This window comes from Pungitius pungitius, chromosome 5 (assembly GCF_949316345.1).
Source record: "Pungitius pungitius chromosome 5, fPunPun2.1, whole genome shotgun sequence".
In the NCBI taxonomy this organism is placed as follows: Eukaryota; Metazoa; Chordata; class Actinopteri; order Perciformes; family Gasterosteidae; genus Pungitius; species Pungitius pungitius.
In genome coordinates this window covers 20,012,565-20,031,348 of record NC_084904.1, presented here as the reverse complement: position 1 = coordinate 20,031,348, position 18,784 = coordinate 20,012,565, and the positions used below count along the sequence as shown (strand labels likewise).

General features: G+C 46.2%; 1 protein-coding gene across 1 annotated transcript in view; it reads right to left on the bottom strand.

The window, feature by feature from the left end:
- Positions 1-5,624: 5,624 nt before the first annotated feature.
- Positions 5,625-18,784, bottom strand: part of si:dkey-215k6.1 (transmembrane protein 132B) — a 117,765-nt gene continuing 104,605 nt past the window's right edge. Inside the window, exons 5-6 of the mRNA XM_062562513.1 lie at positions 18,002-18,197; positions 5,625-6,305 (exon numbers count right to left, since the gene is read on the bottom strand). Coding sequence (XP_062418497.1) covers positions 6,141-6,305; positions 18,002-18,197 — 361 coding nt within the window. The 3' untranslated portion in view covers positions 5,625-6,140. The remainder of the gene's footprint in view (positions 6,306-18,001; positions 18,198-18,784) is intronic.

Genomic DNA, 18,784 nt, shown 5'->3' with positions numbered 1-18,784 from the left:
CATTCCCTCATGTCTCTCTCTCCCACTTTACCAGTGGCGGCACATTAAATGACTTATTTAGCTCTTTACTACAAATCGCTGGGTTTAAAGTGCGTTCAGGGTGAATCAAACCCTCCGAGCACCAAGTCCTTCAGCTCCACTTCAGCCCTTTTTCCCGCTGCGTCAAGCGCCAACCGTGACCCTGACCTCGCCTCATGTTAGGACCGCATTGCTCCACATAGTCGCACTTGCTACTCATGAAGTGCGCTGGGTGTCGGGTGCGTAGTAAGAGTGGCCCTTTGTTGCAAACATTACCAAGCAAAAAGAAAGGCCAACTAATGGGTTCCGAGACGTGGACTTGGCTGAGGGATCTCGTGCAGCCAAAGGGTTTCATTACCCCATAACACGTACCAGCTCTCTCCCGGGTTTCTTTTAGGAAGAAGCACTCAGAAGAACGGCTCTTTTTGTGGCCCACCACTTCTTTTTGTTTCCATGGCGTGCCCTAAAAGGAAGAACACGTGCTGCGTGCACACGTTACATAACACTCTTCTTTTTTTTGTTTTTTTTCTCCATCAAATCGCCGATATTCTGCATTTCTAGCGTATGGAGATCCATTGGCTGATGCCCCTTGTTTCGAGCGTGTACACACACTTACTCGTTAAAATGTAAAAAATACGCTGGCACACAGTGTTGCGGACAATTAAAGACATGAACTTTTTTGTTTTGTTTCAGGTTAAACCTTCAAAATGACAAAATCTCATTAATGAACATCTGCAGGTAAACCCCAGGGTTCTAAATAATTAAATACTGTGGAGTTATATCACTATACGAGATCCATTCCGATGCGAGACATTTCCGTCCTCTTGCTGTTTACTCGAGGGACCCATTGCACGGGGAAACATTCAGGGTTTTGCTGATTTAATATCTCAACGTCTTTCTGGGCTTTAAGAACTGGATTACTGGAGGTCTAAAAAAAAGGGGTTTTAAACCCCATCAAGGTCGCAGCTCCCACCGATTTATGTCTTTGGGTGTTGCTAATGGTCCGGTCTGATGTCCACTTTAAAATCGCCGGCTATTTCCTAAGCCTGTTACTGCTAAATGGAAAATGTGTGCGCGTTTAGATGTGTGTGTGTGTGTGTGTGTGTGTGTGTGTGTGTGTGTGTGTGTGTGACCCCTGCCTTTAATCTACTTTACCTTTCATTTCTGTTCTAGGCTCTGACCTGACCTGAGCTACCTGGACCAAATCCATAGTGACCCTGAGACGGTCACTACTTGAGCCTGAGCAATACATTTCAGCTAAAGCTATATTTCTATACTGTAATCTACTGTAATTCTATACTATAATACTAGAAGCTGTGGTGGTTTGCACTAACCAGACATTAACACAGGACAGAGCCTTGCAATTTGAAATTTTTTTTAAAAATAATGATCCCAAGGTGAATGTCATTTGTATCCATCCATCAGATTAAAAGATTAAACGGTGACGTTGTTTCTGCCAGAGGAAAATACTTATTGGCCAATTGTTCACTGCCAAACTAACTGTTAACATGCATTGAATATATGTACACTAAGCAAAGAGTTTAAACAACATCTAGATGCGATTGATTTTTTTTTATTTAAGTTTTAATGAACAGCCGGCCAGCAGCTCTGAATGTTTAGAAGGAAAGCAAGAAGAATCAATTTCTTTGCCAAGAGCAATAAATGGACAGGAAATTGGTCCTCGTGACTTTGATGCATGTAAACTCCAACGTTGACCCACTGGGATACATAATAAATAATTTACATTCACTGCAACGGGAAAGCAAAGTATGCAGCCGATATATAACGTTTATGGTTCCGGTAGCAATGCGCTCCGATGTGCTTCCCTGCCCATTTAATATCAATTATCCATGAACCATGAATGTATTGTAGCAACATGCAGAGATGTCATTTCGCTGAGATGTATTTGATTCTTTGGCTTTGATCGGTTCCACTTGCTGCCGAGGCCTGACGTTATGAATCGTGTGTCGTGGCGCAGGCAGCAACAGGAAATGAACTCGACCAAATGTCAGTAATGAAAGTATTGTTAAGCCCAGAGGGGAAAAGATTGATTTGGTGTCATAAAATGCTGCTTATTGATTTTCCTTATGAATTTGATACCTCCCCTTGTGATGAGTAAGACGCAAACAATTGCTTTAATTGCATATGGTTAAAAAAAAAAAAAAGGCTGCCGAAGCAGAAAAAGCACTGATATGTTTCCTTTTTCCTAAATCAATATTTTGTGCACGTTGTTCGCTTTTCTATCTCAGTTTGTACAAGTTATTTGTCTCCCTCCAATGACCTCGCGTGGTGTGACACCTGTGGGTCCCGCCCCCTTTTAATCAAACTCCCAATAACGCTCGAGCGAGCTTGGTGCCGCAGGTCACATGTCACATCACATGGGTGTCCCCAACCTTCATAGCCATTTATCTATCAGATCATGTTAGGAAAACGCTAACTGTGTAGCTATTGTATAGTTCATTCAAGAGTGGTTAACCAAGTCCTGTATAGACCGACCTCAGGGCATTTCGGAAAAATGACAGCTAGGTGCTGACAATTTAGTAAATTGACAAATTTATCATTGGACTAAAGAATAATTCAGGCCTAAACTCCTTTCTACATATCACCTACTTTTTTGTGTTACAGCTTTGAAGCCACACACACTTATAACATCCCAACGGAGAACCTCCCATTAACCGCAACCAAAAAGAAGCTCCGCCCCCAGGTGGCCTTCAGGATTCTCTCTCTCTCTCGCTCTCTCTCTCTACTCACCTCCTCCCCCCCTCCTTCACAATCGGGGGCGTAGCGAGAAAAATGTAGACTCAGCTTTGAATAATGTGTCCCTCCCTGGGTTGTAAATGTGATGCGCTCCACCACCTTCATCTACAAGAATAACTTCCATGACCTTCAGAAAACCCGCGTCTGATTGATCGATGTCCGCTCGCCTCAAACTATGATGAAGCACTTCCCTTAATCCGCTGTCCCCAAAAACCTCAAACCGTGCGAGGCCACCCGACCGAAAGTAGAAGTTTTGGTGTTTTCACCGATTTAACGTCGAGTCGCCGAAGCGTCGTTGAGCACAAGCCGCCAATCAAACTCGGACACCTTTTTGCATCAAATGCCTCCCGGCGAAGACGCCGCGGTGCACGCGCACGGTGGGGTCACGTGTCGAGCTCGGAGACCGGTTCATTAAATGGCACACGGATCAATTCTTAATCTGCCTCGTGTCCGTCCAAACACATCAAGAAACACACACACACACACACACACACCCTCCTCCATTACTCCAGAGCGCTTCTGTCTTCCTCTTTGTCAAATTCAATTACTGACGACCCCACAGAAGGAATCCCCCCCCCCCACTCACCCATTACCGCTCGACCCGCCGCGTGTGTCTCTGTGAGATGATCAGTGTGTGTGTGTGTGTGTGTGTGAGTGCGTTACTTTAGTTCAACTCGTGTGCGGCCTCCCCCCCGTTGTGCTTTCTACGCTTTATCTACTGATATTTTTTTGCCATTCTAAAGCTGAAAGGGGAAACTAATCTGCGCGTGGAATCCTCGCCCGCTTTCCAGGCCTCTCGTCTCGTCTCCTCTCGCCGCCGATCGATTCGTCATCTCCGCGCAGCTCTTCGTCACGTCCCCCCCCTCCTCCTCCTCCTCCTCTCACCTCCTTGCTTTGTCAGAGGGAGGCTTGCGTGAGGTCAGGTTAATGGTATTAATTTGAGTGTATGTGTGTGTGTGTGCGCTTGTCCCCTGTCCGTCCCCTACTGGTTCTGACACGGGCGACCCACACGTACTGCGTTGTCAACAGTGGACACACACACACACACACAAACGCGCGCGCATCACTAACGACAGCATCACAAGACAGTTTACACGCACAGAGGAGAGCGAGGGAGTGCTGGAGGAGAGAAGGGGGTGGGGGGGGAGGGGGGAGGGGTCGTTATCTGTGTAGTACATCACCGCTGCTTATGTTGTTGTCAGCGATAAATGGACTAAACGGAAAAACACAAGGCGCATTATTGAAATCTCCAGCCGGTGGTTTTATTCAAGTGCAAACAGTAAATAAACAGAAGGCTGGTAAATGGAATGTGATGTCAAAGCAATTGTTGTTAGACTGTTGATTTCCATGGAATAGCCGTGTTTTTAAAGGTTTGAGAATCAACCAGCAGTGGAATGCAAAAGTTTAAAAACAAACGCCTTGATTCCCCCGTTAATTTCCTCTGCTCAATGCTTTTTATTATTGCCGGCGCTCGGATCTATAAATAATTATAAAAACTAAAGCACAAGTTCACTCATCAACTATGGGACCAGTGTCCAACTTGATCCACTCTGTTGTGTTACAATAAAGCTGAGATGACTTTACAATTATTGAAACCACCTCCTGAAAGAATCTTGTTGTTCTGAATAAAATGTCAGCGCTGGCTGGCTGGGTATCGTCAGGCCACAGAGGGTGGTGCGTGGGTTTTTTTTGTGTCGTTGTGTGTGTGTGTGTGTGTGTGTGTGTGTGTGTGTCTCGGTGGGGTGGGTGTTGTAAAGTGTAACACAGGTTTGCGGTATTTGCACTTAACAGCTGTCATTGTGACCCAACGAGAGCTACCTGGTTCTGTTCCCCATGGGTCCCATGCGCGCGCGTGTGTGTGTGTGTTTAATGGAAGACGAGAAAGGCAATATCTGTCACATCAGTTGTCAACAGAACAACAGTTTGCTCACACTTAATCACCGCTCCTCTTTCCGCACAAACAAACAAACACACAAACAAACAAACGACTCGCGGCTGGCTGGAGGTCGCCGCAGAGCTTCTCGTCTTCTCGGCTGGTGGCGATTTGCCCGAATCGACATCCGTCCACGCGTCGATGCAGCAGCGATGCAGCGTGCTGCGTGAGGGGCTCGTGTGGTGTTTACCTGAGCGGAGGCCGGAGGGGACTCTGTGTTTGTTGTCATCGGAGCGATGTTTACAAAGCCGTGCAGTCGGGACTTTTGGTGCATGACGACTGTTTCTGTGCTTTTATTAACTAGCACGGCGTCGAACCTCGGACGTCCTTCAGAGAGACAGCGCCAGGTCCACGCTGACCTCTGACCTCCTCGGGGAGGGGATTGAGCCCACAGTGAGCAATGATTAGTGCATTGAAGTTCGATAATGGGACTTTGGAGAAGTCATTCTCGGAGTGTGTTTTTTTTGCTTTTCGTGTGCATCGGCAAAAAAAAAGGAAGGGGAGAGAGGAATGCTACCAAGCAAAAAAAGAGTGCACATTTTTCAAAGAAAAGTTGAAGGAAATGCATTCAAAATATTTGTCTGGCCTCAGGTTATACGGGATGCGTTTTGGGCAGTAACGCTGAATGTAACCAAACTATGTTTACAAGGAAATGCCACAGGGCATTGTTGCTCAGCTGGAAGTCATTCATATTATTTCGATGCAACCGAGCATGTTTGCATCTGGCAGGGCCAAGTTTGATTATTAAGGATAAAAAATCAAAATAAAAGGTGTAAAGCACCCAATGATATTCCTCCATCTCGTAGGAACCAGCGTTGTTTCCCCTCTCCTCTGTACCCGCTTGGTGATGTCACAGCCAAGAGTCTCCCCCCCCCTCCCCCCCCCGGAGCTCTCGTCCAATGAGGAACCGGCGTTGCTGGGGGTGGAAACCCACGTGCCGTATGTCCCGACCCGGCTCGTTATGCTGCTTTACTTTGGAAAACCCACTGAACTTGTTGTGAAGAACTTTAGTTCCCTCCAGGTTGCCTTTTTATGGTCTATTAAATGAAAAGTTGCCCCCGTGCAACTTTCGGTAAACAGAACGCGAGATTGAAAAAGCCAGCGTGCTGTGATAAGTGTCCCATTATGCTCCGCTGCACAAAGTGAATTAGAGAAAAACACAAATCCTTAAAGATTTTAAAGTATAATGATGATTCAGGATGATTACTTGCTGTGTAAAAATAACCCCACGTTTGCTTCCTCAAATTATTGTGATTTCCTCCCTGCAGTTCAAACAGTTTGTTTTTCTCAAACTCTTGATTTTTTTTTTTATCCATATTTCACTTTACCTGGCAGACCACGATTAAAGATATATTTCACTTTGCTATTATTAATCGTCTCAATCGTCTCAAACGTAACATCTGGTGGTCCGTGCGTGTCTGGGAGTCTGGTTTCATGACACGCCAACGCCTACCTTGAGCACGTCCACGTCCGTCGAGGTGCAGGTGACCGAGTCGTCCACCTCCCTCACCTGCCCGTCGGTTTCCACGGTAACCAGTTTGATGGGCACTGCGACGCGCCGACCGGTAAGGATGGCTGTGTTCAACACCTCCGTGTCCTACGGGGGTGGGGGGGGGGGGGGGGGGGGGAGAAAGAGAGAAAAGACAAGCAACTGAACATTTGTTTTAAAGGATCCATGCGTATGTGTGTGTGTGTGTGTGTGTGTAACAGTTTTTAAGCAGAGAGAGAGAAAAAAAAAGGTGATTAAAAATCTCACAATTAATGTAATCAGCAAAATTACATTTGATTGGATCCTTCCAACAAAAATAGCACAAACAAACCAGCACCCTGCCCCCCCCCCCACAAACACACACACACACACACACACACACACACACACAACTCCGAGCACAGTCGGCTAGCGTCAATCTTGATTATTCTGCATTGAGTCCCCAACGTGGCATTTATCACCGCCAGAACAAACACACACACACACACACACACACACACACACACACACACACACACACTAGCCTGATTACATTTTGCCGGCCCCACTGTTTCTGGATGGGCTGTTTGGTGGTGTGTCCCTGTTGTTTGACTCCGGTGGAATTCAGCCGAGCGTTCAGGATGCAGAACAGGACGCGCTGCATTGTCCACTCGACACAATCAGTTGTGCGCGCTGAAATGTGTCCCCACAAAGACAGAGACGCAGGGTGCGTCTCTGTCTTTGTGGGAACACATTTCAGGTTGAGCACATTTGTGGAATCTGACACCTTTTCCGACTGCTTCTCGCTCCTAGTTGAGTTGAGACCTAGTCTGAGCGCGGGGGGGGGGGGTCAGCATTGGCCTTAATGTTGCTTTAAAGCATATCAAGGCGATGTGTTTGATGCTGAAAGCGGTGCATTGTGGCAATGAGGGTTCTTTCATTGCACGTTCTAACTGAATATATTCACATTCTTTAGTCAAAGAATTAGTAGAACAATGGACAAAGATAATCCATTAGTCCATATAATAATAATAATAATAATCCACCTTTATGTAGGTGGATATAATAATCCACCTACATAAAGATACACAAAGACTCTTATTCTGCTCTCTCTCTCTCTCTCTCTCTCTCTCTCTCCTCCTAAAACACTGCTCAGCCTCGGCTGAAATCCGAAACAGATGCTGATGTGTAACATCAGGTTGAAGGTGAGAAGCAGGTGAGGGGGGGGGGGGAGGGAAAGAGGGGGCTTAAAGCGGGATTAAAAGCACGCTGTGACGAAATAGAGGAAGCGCGCGAGAAGAAGAAGATGAAGATGAAGATGACGGGCACAAAGAGAGTCAACGTGCGGGAACAAAAAACCGACAAACATGGGGAAAGATTCTTCTCCCCCCCCCTCCCCGAGGCGAGTAGAGCACACTGAGGGATAAAAAGAATCCAAGAGGGGGAGTGTGTTTGCGTCGCTGTGTGGCCTAAATGTGTGAGTGTCCCGGGGGCAGCAGCCCCCCCCCCCCCCCCCCCCCCCCGAAGACAAGGCAAAAATATATATAATGTAATGTTTAAATCTCTGCCGTCTGCAGCACCGCCCAAAATAAATTTAATAAAAGAATGCAACATCTACGCACCACAGTGGAGGGCCTCGATCCCTCACTCTGAAAGGTAATTGGTCGTCTATTTGCGCGGGTCGACCCCCCCTCTGTCCGACCGGCACCGAAACACGTTGGAGAACGAGCCTCTCTAATGAGGACGGAAGAGTAATTGAATTATGTTCTTATTCGGTCATAATTGGAGCGGACTCCCAGAGGAGCGGGGGGGGGGGGGGGGAGACACATGAGACCTGCCGTAGAAGCGGCCTCCTCCTGACACAACGGAACACACTCCGGCCTCACAGGTCATAGGGAGCAGAAGGAAAGGGAGAAACAGGAGTAAAAGAAAAAAGAAAAGTAGAGCGAAAGAATTGCGAAAATTGAAAAAATTCCGGGTGAAAAACAGCGGGGAGACGAACATTAGAGCGAGAGCAAAGGAGTCAGAAGGAGAGACAGAGGCAGAAAAGAGGAGCATTTCATGGCTGTCCGAGGGAATTATTAAGTGGCTCGTCAACAAGCGGCTCCCCGCCGCCTCCAGGAAGTGGCTGCGAGATAAGCTGCGAGGAGGTGTGTGCACCGCTCGGGTCCGCTGTGTCAAACACCTCCGTGCGTGTGTGCATGAACCCGAGTCCTGCAGCCCCCCCCCCGCACTGCTGTGTGCGTGCATGGACAAAATGCGTGCATGCAGTGTGTACTGACACGTTTGTTTGTGCGCGCATGTTGCAGAGAGAGAAGTGAAGTCCAGGAAACATCCTTTCTTTTCAATGAAGCTTATCCACGCGCGCGTGTGTGTGTGTGTGTGTGTGTGTGTGTGTGTGTGTGTGTGTGTGTGTGTGTGTGTGTGTGTGTGTGTGTGTGTGTGTGTGTGTGTGTGTGTGTGTGTGTGTGTGTGTGTGTGTGTGTGTGTGTGTGTGTGTGCGCCCTGTAAATAATGTGCGACTTAAAGTGAAGCAACTAGAGCGAGACCACCCATCGAAGGGAACACACGCAGAGTGCCTCACACACACACACACACACACACACACACACACACACACAGACAGACACAAGACTGTAAAGAGTTGACACAGTGAAAAAAACGGAGCTTTTTGCTCTTCTGTACAAATTCGATGCCAACTGTGACTTACAACGAGAGCATGTAAGCAGTTCTCTTTCAGTCTCACCCTTCTTGTCTGTTGGTCTATACCTCTCTCCCTTTCTGGCACACAGACACACACAGACACACACAGACACACACAGCTCTTGCAGTCAAAGTGGAAGTACTACTGCCACTAGTCTCTGACTGTGCTTCCGGTAAATGCACAAAAGGACGTAACACATACACACACTAAAACAAATGCACTTTCATGTTCATTCCTTAAATTGTCAAGTTTCCCATTCGGGGGAAATTGCTCGGAACATTTGCGACTCTCCGGTCTCCCTTTGGTCTGGCGGTGACCTCTTCATCACAAACCCAATTGTCTGGAAACAAATCAGCAGAGTTCTTCTTACGGAGCGGTAAATGCTGAGATGCACAGTGATGACTGATATCTCTTTATCTCCATGGTGAGTCAGAGGTAGATGGATTCTGTTTGGCACATTTTGTCTGTAGTCTTATTGCAGGTTGCATGGATACCAACAGTATCCTGGGCTTCATGCTGGAGGCCCTTCATACTAAATACTAATACTTTTTTAAAAATGTATTTTATTTTTTTTATTGTATTTGGAAAACTCTCTTAGGTGTGGACACAAAGTGGACCTTTTTGTAGGAGTCATGTGCAATTGGTCTACTGTCATCCATGCATCACTAATGGGTTTTTTATTCCATTACTCTGCAGCAATTTGGAGTTTGAAAAGGTTTGATAAATTACATTTCATAAGTGTGTTGATGTCATTCCGTTTGACTCTGGAATTAAAAATGATTGGCTAATGTAATTTCCCATTTGATTCACATAGCCTAACAGTATTACCACTATTTGAAGTGGTCCATTGGTGCTGCAGTATAGCACTGCATCATGAACGTCTACTTTATCTCGTTTGAAGCCATCAGAGGAGATAGAAAATAAATTGAATCCACTTCATCAATTGAAGTATTTACCAATTAGCTTCGGAGAAACTGTTAATGGGTTAAATGGATTTTTCATTAGGATCAAACAAATACCCTCAAGTAACAGGCAGCACATTTCATCCAGACCAGGCACCTGTGTCATTATGTGATCATGTGATTTATCTGTGTGCACATGTATTTAATATTAAAAGGTCTGAGGGAAAAATGTAGAAATATAGAAATAAAAAGCAGTGAAATACTAAATAGTGAGTTCATCTGAGTGAACATACAGTATACAGGAGTAGGCAGGATGATAAAGGGATAAAGAAAAGGAATAATTGGAAGATTGTGGCCAGACCCCAAAACTTTTAGAATCTGAGTCTGATTGTAAAAGAAAGAAAACCGAGCAGAATCCATCAAAGAAAGTTTGTGTGTGTGTGTGTGTGACACGCATGAAACATCTGTACGGAAGAGACAGGCCATGCATGCATGCACCTCGGGTTGTTTATTGGATTATATGTTGGATTAATTGAGCAATAAAGTCAGTGACGGTGTGTGTGAATCAGATGTTCAGCTGCTCCAGTCCCATTCTCCCAGTTGGGTTAACACAGTAATTGAGGTTGTTTCGAGTTGAGTTATCTTGGATTGAAACATTATTGGTTCATGCACTTCATCAAGGTGTTATCTCAATTTTGCAGGATATGTATCAGATAGATAGATAGATAGATATAGAAAGAGAGATCAATAATTGTCCGTATTTTAACTGTCTCGTCATTTCTTTTTTTACCTCGTCGTCACATTCATCCAACCTCTACCGGTTCAGAGTGTTATGTATGAGTATGTGTACTTGCTTGCATGTGCGTGTGTGTGTGTGTGTTGGAGTGTGTCAGGGCTCAGCAAGGAAGGAAAATTGGTTGAAAGCACTTAGCCCCATTGAAAACAAAGTGACGGCACATTTGTGTGTGTGTGTGTGTGTGAATGCTCTTGCCCGTATGTGCAGAATGGCAATGTGCTACACATGCTGATTACAAGAGGTCCATGTATTTACATCCTCACACTCGGCACACTCGGATAGTGGTAATAACGTGCAGGTGTTTGGAGAAGAGGAAAATAGAGGGGGCTCACATGCACTTAGACTCACACACACAGAGGGGGGGGGGGGGGGGGGGGGGCGACTCCCGTTCTCTGACCAGAGAGACGTCACTCCTTGAGGTCTATCCGGCCAAACAGTTATGCGATGCCACATTAATGCTCGCAATCCCACAGAGGGAACAAAAAGCACTTTAAGTTGTTACTTTTTCATGCCGGCTGTCGTCGGGCGGAACGCAGCAACGACTGCAGGGCGCCGGCTCTGCTTCTTTTCCCTCTCTCTCTCTCTCTCTCTCTCTCTCCCCCCAAGTCTCTCGCGGAAGATGCAGACGCGGCTTGCGTTTTGCAATTGGAGTAAATGAACTTCACCTGTGTGTTGTGATTCAGCAGTGAGTCAATGCCGCTCACTTAAAGGCTGCTGCAGCATCAAGTACGGCATCAGCTGCTCAGTCGGGCCGATGCTGAAACCCCTGTGGACTGTGTTTTTGAGTGGTTTAACTGAACAAAAATCTGAAAAGAACTTTTATTCAGTAATCTGAAGTACGAATTTGGTATTGGATTGATTGAATGCGAGTTAACTAGAAGGCCAAATAAAGACTGATGCCACATCATGAAATTTCGTCTCGCATGTTCTTGTTCAATGATTCAGTTTAAATGAAAATCCAAAGTATTTCGGTTTATCAGCTGACTGAAGATAAAATCGACTCTACACCTGGATGCTTCTGTTCATCTTTTACCTGCCTGAAAAATGACCGTCCGACCACCTGCTGTGGATGTTCCATTCGTGCAACCTTCTAACCTACCTGGCGTCCTGCTAAACTCCGCCCTCCTTTTTTTTTTGAATATTTGAAAAGGAAGTGGGAGAAAAGGAGACAGGAGGAAAAGGAGACAGGAGGAAAAGGAGACAGGAGGAACGGAGGAGGTGGAGGAGGGAGGCGGAGCGTGAACGTTGGGAGAAACGACGGATCATGAGGTCTAAATACTGACGAAGATGAGGAGGAGGAGGAGACGAACGAGGGAGCTGACAGCTGGGCGAGCTGCCTGGACAAGATAGAGGTTTCTGGACTGTGTGTGTGTGTGTGTGTGTGTGTGTGTGATATGTCAGGCATAAATGGCTATTATCACTGTGACAATGTTAATTACAGCGAGACTATTAGGCCTGGGGAGTGCCGGCTCATTCGTTTGCCTTTAACACAGTCGTGTGTGTGGGTTTACATACTCTTGTGAGTGCATCACCATGTGACTGTGTGCGCATGTGTGCGCCATTTGTTACGCGGAGTCATTTCTTCTGGCTTCCGACAAACGTTGTAACGTTTCCTGTGATGTAGGAGACTTCCGAATAATCATTTCTGACTGCTCTTCTCTTCCCTTCAGTGGGAGAAACATTTTAAGACTTTCACAACCCGGTGGAATCAAAGATTATTCAATAAGCTTCACAAGACGTGTTACTTTCCCACATTTCCTCAGGAAGATTATTGACTGAGCTTGTCGGCCTTCATCAAAACTCACACCTCCTTATTGCCTTGTTGGGGGGAGGAGGGAGGGTCGGGGGGGGGGGGGGGGGGGGGGGTTAAACAAAACTACTGGAAAGGAGTACAGTGGTCAATAAGCAGTACTGGAGTTTTAAAGTATATAAGATATTGTAAAGAGTACACACACACGTATGTTTAAGGAAGTTGACATTTAAAGAAAGCTTTGATGAAAAATGTCCATCAATTATTTGGAATATTTGGTTACACAGAAATTCTAAGAAGATTGAAAATAGTTTTAAGTGAATATTAAAAAGGTGTGTAGGTCTTTGAAAGTGTGTTATTGCATACGTGTTTGTATTTGTAGCCCAAACCTTAGTGGGAGGGTTCAGTAATATAGTATTTTTGTGTAAGCGATGACCCTGTGAGGGAGAGTCTTCTTCCCCTCGTGGTGATAATCTGCAGCCGATGCAGACGCAGCATCCCACGTAGCACCAAGATAAGCAGGACCCACATTCCATCGCAAGAAATAGGGATCAGGACTAGAATTTCTCCATCTTTCACTTTGCCGCCACTCGCTACACAACTCATAATACTGATTTACACCTTTCGACATACTATGTGAATGTTCAAATTAATTTGACCCGCGGAATGTTTAAAAAGGAAGAGGCCTTGACGCTCATTGCTTCCGATGAACCACGGTGAAAACAACAACATTTGCATGGCATTGATTTCCTGTGTGGAGGTTTCTGTTGGTCAGGCATCAATTGTACTGTCAATCAAACGGAAGGGTCCTAAACCCCTCAGCCGACGCCTCGGGGTCCCTCGACGACCCACCTGTCCGTCAGTCTGTCCGACGTCGCGATAATTGCGGCTGCTAATCACACGCAAACAAGCTTATGGGGGGGGGGCGTCTCAGAGTCAATCGCCACGTTGCTGGGGCAATCAGCGCATGCCTGACCTACTTTTCTCCTGTCTGTCTGCCAGCAGGTCGGCTCTACGGGCTTTGCCCCCCCCCTCGCGTTCCCCCTACACACACGCACATAGGTGCTAATGGGGTCAAAAGTCTTATTGGGGACAGCGTTACGGTTTGTCAGTGGTAATTATGCAAAGAGCTTATTAGAGGAGGTATAATTAGCTGGTGAAAGGCAGACTAACATTATATGCACCACATTATGTGTACGTGGGGTACAATTAGGTGTTTAGGATTTTATTATTCCTTCGTGTACGTACGTGAGGGAAGTCTATTTGTTGTCTTTTAACTTTGAGTTATCTTTGAACTGCGGCACTAACATGTAGCACATAGTAATCAACTCGACCGCTCGATCGTGCAATTAGCTCCTGTTACCGTCGCCATGTAAACATCATTTCATCTGAGCTGCGCAAATGTCGGGCAAAGAAACGGAAATGTACGATGAAAACAAATATCTGATGAGATGATTATAAGCAGACGTTTCATAGAAAAGAAAGAAAGTTGTGACACGTTTTGCTGTGTTTTCATGCACCGCTTAAATATATCCGTTTGTGGAGGGAGGGGAGGGGAGTGAAAGAGAGGAAGAGATAAAACAGGACGCAGGAGGGATGAAAACACGAGGTAGACACCAAGAGCCCCACACACACACACATACACACACACACACACAAAAACACTCGCAAAGATCCCACGGAGACTTTGTACGTTGGATTTACGGACCTCTAATTGCATCAGAAGCGCCCTGCTCCCGCCTCCTCTCTCTCTCTCTCTCTCTGTTCCTCATCTCCATCCCTCACTCTTTACGTTCCTCCTCTGCGCTGCGCAGGAGATCTCCGTCCTCAGCTGCGGATTTGGTTTTTAAAAAAGGCAAGTTAAAAAAAAAAAAAAAAAGTTGGGCCCTGCTCACTGTGTGAGGGTCACGTTGCAGACCTCCTGAGCTCCCGTGGGTTTCATGTAGCTTTACATTCCCCTTTTTCAGTTTGTCTTCATCTCTCTCTTTAAAAATGGATTCAACAGTGAGGTTTGGGTGGATTAAAGACCCGGCCAACATTGAGCTGGCCCCATGATGACTCATCCCTCGCCGACACATTTGGTCACATGATGTGAGCGGATAGTACATTGTTCAGCAGCAGTAATTAGTTATCGGTTTATTTTTTGGAAGACTTTTGAGGATCCCACATGCCTCAGGATCACGTGAGCAGTGTTTATTAAAGCTAAACAGCCAAAATCGTAAGGTCAATCAAGTAAATATATCGGACAGATGAACCCCTGAACGTGTCTGCAATGGCTATTAATGAATGAATGAATAAATAATCTACTATGAATCATTGACTATCCTGCTTTCTCCTGATTACAATTTGTTGATTTTAGCAGCCATTCAATTACTCTTCTTTCTTCATATGAGATTACAGGCAAGTGAGGCTTGTAATATTGATTCCACGCAGTGTTGCTAAGCGTTAAATTAGCAAACACATGCTTTGAAAACCACGGCTGAAACAAACGCACACAAAACAAATGGGGAATAGACAAAAGGCACGCAGGCCGTGAAAATGGAAAGTCTATAATTGAGTTTGAGAGCCGTGTGTGTGTGTGTGTGTGTGTGTGTCTGCTTTCACCAACAGATTATTGACTACAGAGTTTCCTCTTCCTACTTACTGACTTCCTTTGAGAGAGAACCAATCAGATGAGTTAAATTAAGAGGCCACTTATCTTAAGTGCTCCCTCCTTGCTTTTGTCACACAAACTTCAGATGTTGCTCTAGCAGGAGACCTTACCAATGACATGCAAGTGTCTCCGTGGAACTTATTAAAATCACAAAAAAAAACAAGAGTTTTGACGCTCGGTACTGTGCGTGCTGTTCTGCTGTGATATTTGCTTCATGGAAATGTGTTAAGAGACTGTACATTTTCTACTAATCCGATAAGGAAGTACTACTACTAGTTGCATTATTATTGTTATGTGTGTTTAGAATTGGCATCTCAAGACTTGCCCATTGTAGAAGTCTAACACTGAGCTTGTAATAACTTTTTTACACATAATACGTGTGGACAGCGTGTTCATCTGCTGCCTGCTGACCGCTTATTTTAGTTATTCTTTTTCTCTTTTAGAACCTGTGTAAACCTCCATTACGCCATGCAAATAGAAACTGGGGTGGATATGGGTCTATCACTGACAGGGTATAGGGTGGAGCACTTATATCAGAATATCAATACATCTTTTTTAATAATATGCTGCAGCGAGGGGGTTGTGAGTCATTGTGAGACACGGTTGGTTTGAGGCAGCAGAGACAGTAATGACACAGCATCGGGAAATTGGATGCAATGCAATAATATCCATTCTCATGGCTGAGAGCTAAAAGCCATACATGATTATGTTCTAAACCATACTGTTCTTCCTTTTTTTTTCGTAATTTCTGTTTGTCTGATTTGCAGAAACAACCCCACGGTAACATTAATGCAACATCTAATGTTGACTTTGAATGTCTGTGTCTATCAGCTGGACTCTGTTTCCATCTCTCTCTCTCTCTTTTTGCCCCCCCCCCCCCCTTCCCTCCCTCTCCTCTCCCCTCCCCCCCCGACCCTCCTCTCTCTATCTCTCAAAGATGAAACCAATTTTTCAGCCCCCACGGAGGACAAATTACTCCTAATAATCCCTTGTTTCCTGAAGAGGGCCTCATTCTTTCCCACTCAGCCAGGAGACCAGAACCGTAATGGATATATGCGGAATTAGCGGCAGGCGGCGTTCTGCTTTTCGCTGCTGCGTTGCGAACGAGGGAAGCCACGCCGGAACGGTGGACGAGCCGGCGTCAGAAGACGTCTCCGTCGCTCAGACGGCTCAGAGGAATGATGCTCACGGTGCTGCTCGTTGCTGTTGGTTGTGGTACTTTTTAAACATTACACTTTGGTTCCGTTCCTCAGATGTTGAATTCATTTTTTTTTTTTTTTTTGGATGAACGATGCAAGACTTGGTGAAAGCTTTCACATCCGGGCGGCTTTGAAGATTCGAGCTCATAATTTGATTCCCTCGTCTCCCATCCTCCAAAAGACCCCCTTGAAACGTTGCGGCTTTCATCTCGGTGACCTCTGACCCCCGAGACCCCTCTTCCTGCGAAGAGACGCGTCCACAACCAGGCAGTCAACGACCCGGCCATTTTGGTAAACAAATCAGCAGGCGCAATGACTTCTGAGAGCAGCCATTTTGACGCTTTTACCAAAAGGAGAGGGGGGGGGGCGTCGAAACAGAGATGAAGGCGAGAAGGCGAACGTGTTCAAAGGACGCGTGCCGAAGTTAACAAACACACACACTCGTTCGAGTGGGTTTCGTTTCCGTGGTTATGTTGCGTCTCACATGACAACAGGTCTCCCGTTGGTCTGGAGCAATGAGAAGGGGGGGGGGGGGGGGGGGGGGGGGCGGGGTGTGCATCCGGTCCGGAAGAGGTCAAAGTACTTCTAACCTTTGGCTTTGAACCCGGAGGTGACGTAGTTTTGTGTCTCTTGTGATACTCGACGATGCACTGGATAGCTGATTTTGGTTTGGTTTTTCCTTTTTAAAAAGAGCAAAAATAAAAAAAACTAATTGGATAACTAATTAAATGGCAGCGTTAGTGGCAATTTATGACAAGCGTGTTTTAAATTGATGTTCAAAGGTGAAGCCTCACATTCATTTACTTCAACAACACCAATTCATGATCTGTAATGGGATTAAAATACTTCTTTTTCTAAGTATTCAGGGGGAAGATATGTGGTATTTCTAACCCAAGAAACTATTCACACGGACCCCTTAAAAAAAAAAAAAACATTCCCAACAGCACGGCTATTTGAAATGATGGTTTCAAGCTTGCAAAAGCCTGGACAAAATTGGGTTTCCTCACTAAGGCTCTGGTGTCTGAAGGAGGGCTATCAGGCCAGATTAGCTCTACCTCAGTGGTAATGGAACTGGGAGTATTTTGAAAAGCATCCTCCTCCTCCTCCTCCTCTTCTTCCTCTTAATCTTCCTCTTCCTCACTTTTTTAGAGCGAAGTTCTGTGGCCGGAGCGTTGGTGTGTGTTATGTGACGCGTCTGATGTCATCAGTGAAAGTAGGGTGCTGATGATGAGAAAGCTTACAAATATAAGATAACTTTTAACGCATGTTTTTTTTTATGTCATGGTTTGCTCTTTAAATCAGTAGAATAGAAATTGAAAGATGAATAAGAATTTGCATTGAAAAGTAGTAGTTGCTCATTACTTTTGGTGTGAAACTTAACATATTTGCCAATTGTTTTTGTCAAAAATATTTACTAGACTCAAAACATGATAGAATGATGTTCCGGCTCTTTATGGAAGAACCCCGAGAGGACCCCCCCCCGGGGGATGACACCTGCCAGCGTGACACATGCACGGGAGGAACCATCAGTGCGTGGGACTGCTTGGTTGTGTTTGCATTTTTTCTTTTTTTTTTAATGCTGCTTGTCATTTGAAAACCTGTGAGGGTGACACCTGCTGTGTGTGTGTGTGTGTGTGTGTGTGTGTGTGTGTGAGACCAGGGGGGCTGGTAGCGACAGCAGGGGGTAAACCAGCTGACCTTTAGAGCTCTAACCCAACCTGGAGGGAAGGAATGGACCGGAGGTGTCAGCAGGACGGGCTAAGAGGAGGCGATTGGGCTCGATATATCCACCTGTGGCGACCCGTCCCGGTCACCGCTTACCTCAGCCAGCGGCACGATTCCCTGGATGTCGGCGTTGCTGATGTAGAGGTGCGAGACCTTCTCCGTCGGCCTGGGCGGGGCCTGCGCGCCCGCCGGGTACTCGGCGTTCCAGTGCAGGGTCTGGGTCGGCACCAGGTTGATCACGTTGTCCACCTCGAATTCCAGCTGCATCACCTCGTACGAGGGACTCTCCAGCCTGCGGACACGGGGAGGGGGGGGGGGCGGCGTTTAATGTCTTTTTAGGAACATTTCCCCGGGTTGAACCTTGATGACCCGACGAGGCGAGGAGAACGACTGGATGGGCATGTCCACTGTGAGACGTTATCAAATCACTTATTACCAAAAGAATCTGTTCATAACAATTCCAGATAATCACTTTCAGATTTATTTTTTTCAACTTTCTCTCTGGTACTTTTACCTCGATTCTGATTCCCACTCGCAGAAAATGTGACACTTTGTCATTTTGACAACTTCGGGGAAAAAAAAAACGGCGGCGCACATCGTGCCCTCGCAGCTTTGTAGACTCATTACCCGCTTCTCCTCTCCTCCTGTCAGACTGCGACTATCTGCTGCCGCCATGAATCACACGCCGCCGATCATTAGTCCCCACAGACACTCTCTGCATCTTCCTCCTCTTACAGCTCAGCCACCGAGGGGGGGGGGGGGGGGGGGGGGAGGGGTGGGGGGGAGTCGGTGGGCTGCATTCGCAAGTCAAGGTTGCGGCCAAATCCAGAGGGAAGGAATGACCAGAGGAACACGTGCCACGTGCAAATCGGGAGAAGA